Source organism: Giraffa tippelskirchi, chromosome 14, assembly GCF_054371585.1.
Source record: "Giraffa tippelskirchi isolate mGirTip1 chromosome 14, T2T-mGirTip1v1.2.pri, whole genome shotgun sequence".
In the NCBI taxonomy this organism is placed as follows: Eukaryota; Metazoa; Chordata; class Mammalia; order Artiodactyla; family Giraffidae; genus Giraffa; species Giraffa tippelskirchi.
Window position 1 is genome coordinate 22651591 of NC_137288.1, and position 11810 is coordinate 22663400.

General features: G+C 44.5%; 1 protein-coding gene across 11 annotated transcripts in view; it reads right to left on the reverse strand.

The window, feature by feature from the left end:
- DOK6 (docking protein 6) overlaps nucleotides 1-10451 on the reverse strand; it is a 364846-nt gene extending 354395 nt beyond the window's left edge. For all 11 annotated transcript variants that reach the window (XR_014074854.1, XM_081562684.1, XM_081562685.1 and 8 more), the window contains exon 1: nucleotides 10180-10451. Coding sequence is in view for 10 of the 11 variants with exons in the window: in XM_081562684.1 (XP_081418810.1) it covers nucleotides 10180-10245 (66 nt within the window). In the remaining variant the exon portion in view is untranslated. The remainder of the gene's footprint in view (nucleotides 1-10179) is intronic.
- Nucleotides 10452-11810: the final 1359 nt, after the last annotated feature.

Here is an 11810-nt window from a genome sequence, read left to right on the forward strand (position 1 = left end):
GTTTGCTTGAAAGATATCCTTTCTTCATCAAATTGTTTTTGTATCTTTGTCAAAAATTTGTTGGGTATATTAGAAAATCTTTTTCTTAATTATATGGTTTAAATGTATGCTTCTGTCAAAGCTCCTAAACTTCTCCATGGATGAACAGAGTAATTCACTAAATATGCTCTAAATGTCCACGCTAGGAGTGACTACAGCAGAAAATGAATTCTAGCATCTGCATATTGCTAAGGACAATTACTTAATCATCAATGCTCTAAAAGTTAGTTACTTTAGAATATATTTAGCATATTTTGGATTTAAGTATATTTTAAAATTTAATTGCATCACTTCCAATAATGTTGTCTTATTTGTTGGGTGTCTTAGTTGCTACTAGTTATGATCAAAGCTGACACTGGCTGATTCACATGGGAAAACATTTATTTAATATTTTATTACCTCAAATCAGGAAGAGCAGGCTAGAGAACCAGGTAAAAACCACTGTATTCACAGTTGAATAGAAAATAGTGAACTGGAAGGACTTTCTATAGTAAACATCTATCTTGAATCTCTGAGACACAAAACTATGGAAAAAGAAGGAAAAAAACCAAAAGGCACGGGGCATGTGGTACAAACAATTTAACATGTGAGTCATCAGGAGAAAGAACAGACAGAATTAATGTGTGAAAGAGTAATGGTAGATCATCTTTCAGAGCTGCAGGAAGGTATCAAGCCATGGAATAAGCAGCACTATACACCCCCAAATAATGAACAGAATAAACACTACACCTCCACACTTCATACCAAGCCCCCTGAAAACCAGGAAAAGAGGAAGTTACAAGTAGCCAGAAGAAAAAATACCAATCCTTTTCAAAAGGTAACAGGATGCCTGACAGCTGACTTCTCAATGCAAACAATAATAGGTTGAAGAACTGGTTCTTCTCCGTGCTGAGGAGAAAAAAACAAATATGTCAGTGATTCTCAATCAGAGCTAGCCACTAGAATTATCAGTGTCTTTCCAAGACACTGAAACTCACTCCTATTTGGTCTCCTTGCCAGAAGTCCTACTTGACTGCAATCCTTTCTACACACCCAAGATTTGTGGATGTTGCTAATTTGAGAATGAACATTTAACCTTTCTTATAAACATGTTAGTGACATTCCAGATCCTCAGCATAGTGCAAGCCCCTTTAGTCTGGTCCTTTACCTCAACGTTCCATACCCATCCTGGGGACACCAATATACAGTCCCTCACAAATGCTGAGAACCATCTTTTTGGTTAAGGGCTAAGTAATGTACAGAATTCTGCAAAGTATCAGGATGCAACAGTATGTGTGTTAAGTAGCCTTTGGAGTTGTAAACAGTTGCTATGTTGCTATGTACAGAAGAGTACATTTCATACTTATTCATAAATTTGGTACCTTAAAGTTATACATCATGATTTGTAACTGGATGTACTTTTATTTGAGGCTCCCCTGAAAGGTCCATCTAGTCAAAGCTATGGTTTATCCAGTAGTCATGTATGGATGTGCGAGTTGGACTATAAAGAAAGCTGAGCACTGAAGAATTGATGCTTTTAACTGTGGTGTTGGAGAAGACTCTTGAGAGTTCCTTAGACAGCAAGAAGATCCAACCAGTTCATCCTAAAGGAAATCAGTCCTGAATATTCATTGGAAGGACTGATGCTGAAGCTGAAGGTCCAATACTTTGGCCACCTGATGCAAAGAACCAACTCATTGGAAAAGACCCTGATGCTGGGAAAGATTGAGGGCAGGAGGAGAAGGGGATGACAGGATGAGATGGTTGGATGGCATCACCGACTCAATGGACATGAGTTTGGGTAAGCTCTGGGAATTGGTGATGGACAGGGAGGCCTGGCGTGCTGCAGTCCATGGGGTCGCAAAGAGTCGGACACGACTGAGCAACTGGACTGAACTGAACTGGTGGTTCAGATGGTAACGAATCTGTCTGCTATGCAGGAGACCCAGATGCAACTCCTGGGTCAAGAAGGTCCCCTGGAGAAGGGAATGGCTACCCACTCCAGTATTCTTGCCTGGAGAATCCCATGGACAGAGGAGCCTGGTGGGCTATAGTCCACGGGGTCACAAAGAGCTGAACACAACTGAGCGACTAACACTTTTGGGGCTTCCCTGGTGGTTCAGACAGTTACAAAGCTAATACTTAAAGATACCAAAGTATAATGAAGTCGATAAAAGCATCAGTAAAATGACATGGGTCCTTTCTACAGAACAGTCCCAAGGGTCCTTAAAGCACTCAGAGAGATGTAATTCCTTTTTCCTAGTAAGTTAAATGAAAGACATCGCTTTTTAGGCAAGTTCAAATATGTCAAAAGTATGTTTTCATTGTTTTTCTTGAATGAAGTGAAAAGTTTTACTGGAGTTATATAGACAGAGATACAGAATTTTCTCTTACTGGCTGCCACCCTTTAAAGTTGTAATTTTAAAAAGATACACTAAAATTCAATTTTAAACTAATACCAAACATTTTTCCAAATAAAAGTATAATGTGAAGATGTAACAATGTATATAATAAATATAAGACATTTTATGAACATTTTATTCTCCTGGAGTAAGGCTAGGTGCCTTTACATTGTTAGGGAAGATAACAACTCAGCATGAATGAGGGCTAACAACTCATTTGGAAATATATACATATTGTACTTAATATACAACATATATTATATATATGCATGCATTTAAGTATGTGTACATATGTACATTCATAGACATATACACATACATATTTTAAAGGTTACTGAATGGTCAGAAGATGTATGACACATTTACAAAATAATCAAGAGAAAAATAACTATACATGTTTACATATGTAATACATCATATATTTAAACATTTACAAATACAAAAGTAAGAATGGCATATAGCCAATTTTAAAAAATAAGGAAACTAAGAAAAGAAAAGGAACATCATTTAAGTATGCATAATTCAATTCCTGCCACTTAAAAGCAGCTGGCTACAAAAATAAACAAATAACTGACCCCAGCCTCTTCGACAGCATTCACAGTATATTTCAGTGCTGTCTGATGTTAAAGACATTGGGCACCTTCTTGCTGAATAACTGTGTCACCCCTTGATTTGCCAGATCCCAGTAAATGTGTAGTATTTTTTAGTTGTGTTTTTCTTTAAATAAACTCACTTTCCATTAGGTTAATTCAAACATAAGCTTTTACATAACAACCTTAAATAAAAGACCATTTTTCATAAATAAAGCTAATGATAAACAGATTTAAATATTTTTAAAGCATTTGAAATTGTACCAGAACACTGTCAGTTTTTGAAATTTGTTTTCTTTTCTTAAAAGGAGAGATCGTCTGGGTTTTAGATGGTACAATGGAAATGAAATCATGACCATTCAAAGTGGACTAGAGAAATATCTGTATAGAGACTCCTTATTGTGGCATAGATTCTCTCGCTACGTAGCAGTATTTCTAGCTTTACTGAGATATAATTGACATATAACATTGTATACGTTTAAGGTGTACATCATAATGATTTCATATGCATACACTGTGATCTGATCAATGCCACAAGTTTGTGTGCTCAGCCACTCAGTCATGTCCGACTCTGGGCAACCCCATGGACTCTATGTAGCCTGCCAGGTTCCTCTGTCCATGGAACTTTTCCAGGCAAGGATACTGGTGTGGGTTGCCATTTCCTTCTCCAATTCACATGGTTTATTATGACCCAACTGGAACAACACATTAGAATAAAAATACTTCAAAACAATGGCCACTAGTTCAAATACATAGACTTCAGATTAAACCATTTTTTTACATTATTTTATACTCATCCGCGATGTCAACCTTTACAGAGCACCTCTGAAATACTCTTAAGGAAACCGGGAAAGTAAAACTTATAGACATGGTGCCCACTGTTTGGTTACCCTGCGTGCAGTTTATTTTCCAGATCTTCACCTGGAAGATCTCCCTGAGTGCTGAGCATAATCTTTGTTATCTGAGGGGACGCCATCGTTTAAAATTCACCTTGCCAGCAGTCATGTATAAACCTATCAAGAAAAAGCTGAGATGTGAACTCTCATGTCTCACCCCTGATTTAATGACTTCCCACAGGTATTGCATGGGCATAATCATTTCATATCAAAATCCAGCAAAATGTTTTGGTTTGGTTTTTACACGTCGGCTTACTTTCATTTTCTTTGCTTTTGGGCTTTAAGGTTTGAAAATGCAAAAAAAAAAAAAAAAAAACTTAGTCATGCCCAAAAAATCTCACTAGTGCAGATAATAGAGTTTCTTAGGATAGCTAAAATGTCATATACACAAACATATGGCTGCAAACAAATTAATATAGAGAAACTGAATAGCTGGTATACAAGACCATTTTCTACTCTAAAATTCTAAGAACAAGTGAGACTTGTAGACAGATAGAGAGATAGAGAAATAAGTGGCATGTACACCTAACATTAAACATATACATAACAGTCACCATGAATAAAAACCTGAATATAGCACAGAGAGCTCAGGTCTGTGTTCTGTGATGACCTAGATGGGTAGAATTGGGGGAAAGGGAGGTCTAAGAGGGAGGAGATATATGTATACATATAGCTGACTCACTTCATTGTATAGCCAAAAATAACACAACAATGTAAGGCAATTATACTCCAACAAAAAATGTGGAGCTAAAATAATTGTATACATTCTAAATCCATATTTAATGAGAATGAGATAAATAACAAATCATCATGTATAGAACAGATCCACTTCAGAAAGCAAAATGCCTAGCATACACAATATTTACAAATGAGCAAGGATTTAAAGGTACCCAATACAACTTCCACATCTTAAATCCTTAGATTGAGAACTTATACCTGTGGTAATGATCCTGAAAGTTCTTTCAAACTTTTGAGTGGTCAAAATTATTATGCCTATATCTTATACTAAATATATTTATTATATCTAATTCTTGGCAAACTAGTAATGCATTTCATACACAACATAATCTCTTTTCACAAAACAGTTTCTAGAGATCTGGGAGTCCAGAAACATTTTTAAATGCTCTAGGGACCAAAAATATGCAAATGCACACACAAAGGTTCCCATTTGTATTAATGAGGGAGATTTTATAAAGGGATAAATTTTCAGAAAACATGTCTCTCTTTCTCATGAAAACCTACTCTCTTCCATCATCAAGTAAAAGCTGTTTGTAAAAAGACAGGAAAAGTCAGAAGAGTTTACAAGAAGCAGACAAGTAATCATCAGACTAGGAATGGGGGTGTTTTGAGGTTTTAATCCAGGAGGGAAAGAGGGCAAGGGACAGACGAATCCATGATCGGTTGTTAGAACAAATGGAGACTGCAGAAGAGAAATCCCTGAACAGATGATGAGCTCATCAAGCTGCTGCTCATCAGATACTCCAGAAGTGTGCTCGACTTTCACCTGCTTCCTCTACAGCCAGATGGGGACACAGTGATTACCGTAAGTCCCCTCATACCAACCTTCAAGTTGCAAACTTTCAAAGACGCCAACGTGCCCCTGTGTGCCAGCTGTTGTACTGTACTACTGTACTTTTCAAGATACTGTACTGTAGAGTTAAAAATGTTTTCTCTTTTGTGTGTTCTTTATGTATAATTTGTGTGAAAAGTATTACAAACCTATCACAGTACAGTGATAGGTATTACAGCCAATTATATCAGTTGGGTACCGAGGCTAACTTTGTTGGACTTAGGAACAAACTGGACTTACCAGCACTGTTGGAATGGACCTCATTCTTACATAGGGGGCTTGCTGTATTCCTGACCTAATACACCATGAGTAGTGGTGATGTAGAAGGTGCTGTGCTGTGCTAAGTCACTTCAGTCGGGTCTGGCTCTCTGTGACCCTATGAACTGTAGCCCACCAGGCTAATCTGTCCATGGGATTTCCCAGGCAAGAATACTGGAGTGAGTTGCCATGCCCTCCTCAAGGGAATCTTCCCCACCCAGGGATCAAACCCATGTCACTTTACGTCTCCTGCATTGATGGGTGGGTTCTTCACCACTAGCACCACCTGGGAAGCCCCACTTACTGTTAATGATAACCCTGACTTAATACGACCTGACTCTAGAATATCCATACACACACACCCAGTGTACAAAACCTGACAAACAGTAGATGCTGCATAATTATTTAACCATTTGTTGAATGTGTAATATCACCCTATCCTGAGACACTCCTTCAATACCCACACATACCAATCCAACCTCTCGCCTGACTACTAACAACTAGAAAAAAGCTACATAAAATACTATCTGTGAACACCTGCCTGTGAATACGCACGCTGATGTATTTGACTAAAGGTCCTTGAGAACAATGATGTGAGAGCCTAGAGATAGTCAAGTTCCAGAATCATTGTAGCCTGTTTGCAGTCTGGAACTTCTGCACTGATGACAGGGATGGTAATGATGTGACGGCATTCCATTATGCTGCATTTACTGCTGCTATATTTTTAGAGTCAATAAGCTAAGTATAAAGTGACTAAGTTTCAGTGATTGTGTTCTATCTGCAAACCAAGAATAGCTTGGGTATATTGTAATATATGCCTTGTTGATTAAACTTAACCTGTTAGAGGTCAGAAGAAAAACAGATAATCAAGGCTAAGAAATAAACAATACTGACCAACATGCGTTTGCTTTGTTTATTTTAATTAGAGTTTTTAAGTACTCTTTTCTTAAAACACTGGCCACCATGGTATCCTGTGAATTATAACATTAATCATGCAACAGATAAGATGGTGAGAAGAACTAACCTACTGTAAAGGCTTTTAAATCCTGCAAAATGAAAATATATTATAGAAATAGTAATGTATTACAATGAAAAACAATACAGAATTTAAAGAAATGATTCTTTATGAGTCATGCCATGATATTTTTAATAATTTAACACCTTTAAAGATACAATGATTTAATAAGCAGATTTTTAAAGGCCTTAAAAGTAAAATTCAGGAAAATGATTCTATTTTTTTCTCAAAATTATTTTCTTGAATGGAAGAAAAACTGATTGAGTGAAGACAAATTTCAAAGCAAACAAAAACGTGTCTAATGTTTGCTACTTCATCCAACTATTTGGCTGAAGAACTATCCACAACAGGTAGCACTAGTTTCTATTAAGACACATGGCAGGGGCCCTTTCAAACACTGACCCGGAAGCACCTCTGGAAAAGTTGCCCCACAGGGTAGAGGGCAGGAAGTGCTTTTCTGCCCTCATTCAGAGTAAGGATAAGCACTAACTTATGAGGAGTAAAGGGCATATTAAACATTTTATCTCAAAATATATTTTCATGTCATCCTTTTTATCTCTGATATGATTGGCCTCATACCTAGCCCTTCTCCCTCCCCTTAGAATACTATAAAACTTGTTTCTAGAAAGCATGTCTTCTACCCATAGTAAATCAAATATCTGTGCATATTTAATTAGACTATTTAACCCATAAAAGAACTATTATGTATCCACTGAGTTAAAAATATTTTGCTTACAAAAGTTCATAGCTCTGAGCCCATAAAATTAGGAATATGTATTATTAACTATGAAAACGAATGCTTAGATAATTCCTATATCTCTGATTTGGGGTATGACTATACGTTTTCATTTTTAAGGCACACAATATTCACTTGGTGTTTTAACTATCTTAAGGGACCCATTTAAAACTTACTACGCTTTACAGAATCATGTGTGTGAAATTCTGTCATTTGAACTCCCTCTTTTGAATACTAGCATATTCTGATTAGAAAAGTTTCTTAAGTAATAATATTTTCCAAAACAGTCAAGGCTAATGTAGCTTAATATTTTGATTTACTATTAAAACTAAGCAAAACTGTTTCAACACCAACCTCTGAAGTTCATATTTCTCAAGCAGAAATGGAACACAAAAGCAAGTCCTCTGAACATAAACATGCTTTTACTGTTTTCTGGGTCCTTTACACAGGCATGATTCTACACAGTGAGTATGGAAAGACAGGCTTTGGAAAGGAAATGAACATTGGCACACATCTTTAGGGGGGAAACTGTCTGGTGATCTAAGTGGACATTTCAAAGGCTGCAAATGTCATAGTTACCCAAGAAGCATTCCATACCCTTCCCCTGGATCCTATCTTATAATTAAGTAGCAAATTCGGTTTTAATTGTAGGAAATCCTGGAAAGCTCTGACGGGGGAGGAATCCTACAGACTCCAAGGCCAAGTGCGCAAGGAGGGGCTTTCTCAGCGCTCTGTTCCTTATTCTGATTTTCACATACAGGGTTACTGCGCAACCAGACGCCCGTCTCCCCGGGGGGCTGAAATCACCCATCAGCTTATAGCCTGTGAGGTGTCAGACACAATGGAAATTTCGAGAGAGGAGCCAGAGTGCTGAGCAGGCAGCCTGTGGGAGAGCAAAGGGCGCCAAAGGTCAAGTTCTGAAACCCTTCCCACCTCGTCCCACCCCCACGCTCTAGCTCCGCACCTCCGGTCTCGGCTGATGGCTCTGGGGGCCATAGATGGAAGCACCGTGTCCCGGCCGCGCGCAGCTTTTCCCGGGGGGGGGGGGGGTTCTTCCTTCCCTCTCCGGGAAAGAACGCGTTCCTCTACCCAGAGGAGCCCGGAAACCTGGCCGAGGGCGCCCTCCCTCTCCCGTCGGCTGGGGCGCCAGGCTGGGGGAGAGGGTGGTCACCCAGCTCGGTGCTCTCCACTTGGACGGATCTGCTGGGGTTCGAGAGGGGGTCCCGTGTGTCCTTGGGGTACCGTCCGCATCTCGAAAGTGAAGCCAGCAGGGGCAGCACCCACAGGCAAGTCAGCCTGGTCCCTTCCTCCGGCCCCCAGCACCTGCGTCCACCAACTGGCCACGCAGCGGCTCCTAGGTGCGGGCGATCCTTCTTCTTTTAGGGACTCTGCCCTACCTTCGTTTTCCAACGATATATTAAATATCTAGCATTTATCTTCTCCTTTTTTCTTTTTCTTTTCCTTTCCTCCCCCTCCTTCCTTCCCTTGTAATGAGAAAATAAACGAAGTTCCCCCTCCTTCTCTCCCTCTCCAAGTTACGAGTGCTCATCCCTTCAGCAGAGAAAGCAGGGAATGTTCTCGGTCAAGGCCGCGTGGCCCCAGGATCCCGGAGCTCCGCAGAACTGGAACTCGGAGAAGAGTGAGGTGGAGAGACATCCAAGGAATCCGCAAAACGGGCACCCTGGCCTCCGCACATGGAGCGTCCCTCGCGCCCTGGACCGGCCCTGCCCTGTGGGTGTCAGGTGTTCAACTCCACGTCGCGCTCCCCCGAGGGAGGCCCCGCCCGGCGCTCCGACCGCGCCGCTCCCCACCCACACCCCCACGTCCCCCCGGTCGGGGCAGATCTCGGCCCGGGTGACCCCTCCTCTCCGGCTACCTCCAGTCCACATCCCGGGTTCTCTACCACCGTCTACGCGTTCCTCTTACCTCCTCCTCCAGTCACTAGTGAAGTTTTTACAACCCTCAAGGGTCTACACTGTCTCTCTCCCAAATCGGGCAGAGCATCTTTCAAAAGACCGTGAGCGGGTCTCCAGAAACTTTTCGGCCGCCGAGGCTCCGGGGTTAGCGGCCGTGAGCACACACCTGGCGTGCACACCCGGGCGCTGGTCCACCTGTCCCGGCGCACCGCGAGCGGGGGAGCCTGCCCGTCGGCAACCGGAAAACTCGCCGGCTCGCCCCGCAGGGCCGCGGGGCGCTAGCGGGACATTGAAAGAGAAATTGGAAATGGGCTGGGGCAGCGGGGACTGGGAAACGGTGACGATTCTGGATACACACTCACAGGAGCGTGTGTCCACGCCCTTCACACCGAGCTGTTGTACCCCGAAGGCGCACACTTCCCGAGATCAGAGCCCTGTGGATGCTCTGAATGTTACCCCCGCCTCCGGGGCGCATCCATCTCGGAACTGATCATCCTCTCGCCTAGGCGACTTCTCAGTCTGGGTCTGAACCAGCGCCGCGCACCGGAGGATGCGGATCCTGGTGCTCCCGGCGCCCTCGCCCCATCTTCGAGCCCCCTACTCCCCGACCCTCGAGGCAGGTGCGGGCCCCCAGCCCGGCAGAGCAACAAGCGGGCCGTGCGCGGGGGAGCCGGGTCCCTGTCCGCCTCCGTCCCCGTGCGGGTCACCTCTCCCCGCCCCCCACCGCCAGCCGCGCCAAACGGGCGCCGGGGACGAGAAAGCCGCGCGGGCGACTCACCCCCAGCTTCCTGCTGCGGATTTTCACGTAGCCCTGCTTGACTATGTCGTTAAAGTTGGAGGCCATGGTCGGCGCGCTCGGCTTCCCCGGGTCGAGAGCCGCCGCCGTCCGCCGCGGGGTCCGCGCAGGTCTCGCATGCAGCCGGCCGCCCCCGAGCTCCCGCCGCCGGGGACGCGGGCGGGGTGGCGGGGCGACCGCGGGCGGGGAGCGAAGGCGGCCCGGCGCCGCGAGCCGCGCGCGCCCTCCGCGTCCCGGTCCTCACCTCCGCCCCCGCCGCGCGCCGCCGCCGCCGCCCCCGGCCAGCACCCTCGGGCCGGCGGCTCCCTCGGCGGCGCGGCGCCGGCCGGAGCGCACCCGCGCCGGGGAGGGGCGGGCCGGGGGGGGCGGGCCGATTCGCCCGCGCGCCTCCCTCCCCTCGGCCCGCGCGGCGGCGGGGCCCGGAGACGCTCGCCAGACGCGCTCCATCACTCGCGGCTTGGGCGCCGCGCTCCTCCCGCCGCCCCGCGCCCCGCGCCCCGCGCCCCGCTCCCACCCCGGCAGCCGGGGCCAGCCGCGCTCTCCCCCGGCGCGGGGTTCTTCCCCGGGCTCTGGCTCTCCACGCCCAGGGCCGGACCCAGGGGCGGAGGTGGAGGGGTATGCTCCCCGGGAAGATAAACCAAGGGGGGGGGGGTGAGAAAATTGTTTATTTCGAGGGCCGTGTTTACAGTGCGATTTGATTCCTGCCGCACACGCTCCCGTGCCCGGTCTGCGCCCCGCTAGGAAGTGTAAAATCGACGCCGAGCCCTTCCCGGTGCACACAAAGAGACCGATCGTGCGCATGTGTCTAGTCCCTCTGCTGCTGGGGAGACTGGAGCGATCGGGCGAGGCTCCGGCCGCCGACGTCCTCTCCCGAAGAGGCTGCTGGCCCTGGGCTGGAGTGATGTGTGCCCGCGTTTTCCTGAACTGTGCCTAAAAGTGGCTCGTGGCTCCTCGTCTTCTAGAGGAAATGGAGACCACAGCCGCTCCTGGTGGATGCAAGTGATTCATTGAAACGTTCCACTCAACAAAGCAACGAAGAACTTTGTCCCCTTAATGTAGGAACACATGACATTTAAGTAGGCTCTTCTCGGTTGTAAAAGAAATCTTAGGCTAAAAATTGTTTGATAAGATTGGAGGAAAAACGACGGAGTATCAAATGTTGGCTGGAGGCAGTATATGGATTTGTGCTGTAGGAAAGGATATTTAATACCTTAGTAGGTAAGGATGTTTCTAATTAAGGAAAAAAATGTATCAAGATTGAAAATTTTCTAAGTGACTCCTTTATTTATGAAGAGTCAATGTTGAATATAACTTCAAAAGATCGTGTTTCTTTCTGCTTATTTGAGTGTGCAGTATTTTTCCAAGTTCTCAGATAAATTTTCTTAGCCCTATTGGGAACATAATAGTAAGAGAGAAAGCAAACTACTTGATTGAGGGGAGAAAAATACTAAAATTTGCAGGATAAAGTAACATGCCCTTCACCCAACTAAATGGATGCCCCAAGGGTGATTTTTGTCCAGACATTAGCAAGAGTCTCCATCTAAAACCGTTATAACCCGATGGAAACTCTTAACTTGTCTGAACAGCACACTATTCCTATCTGCTCATTTATG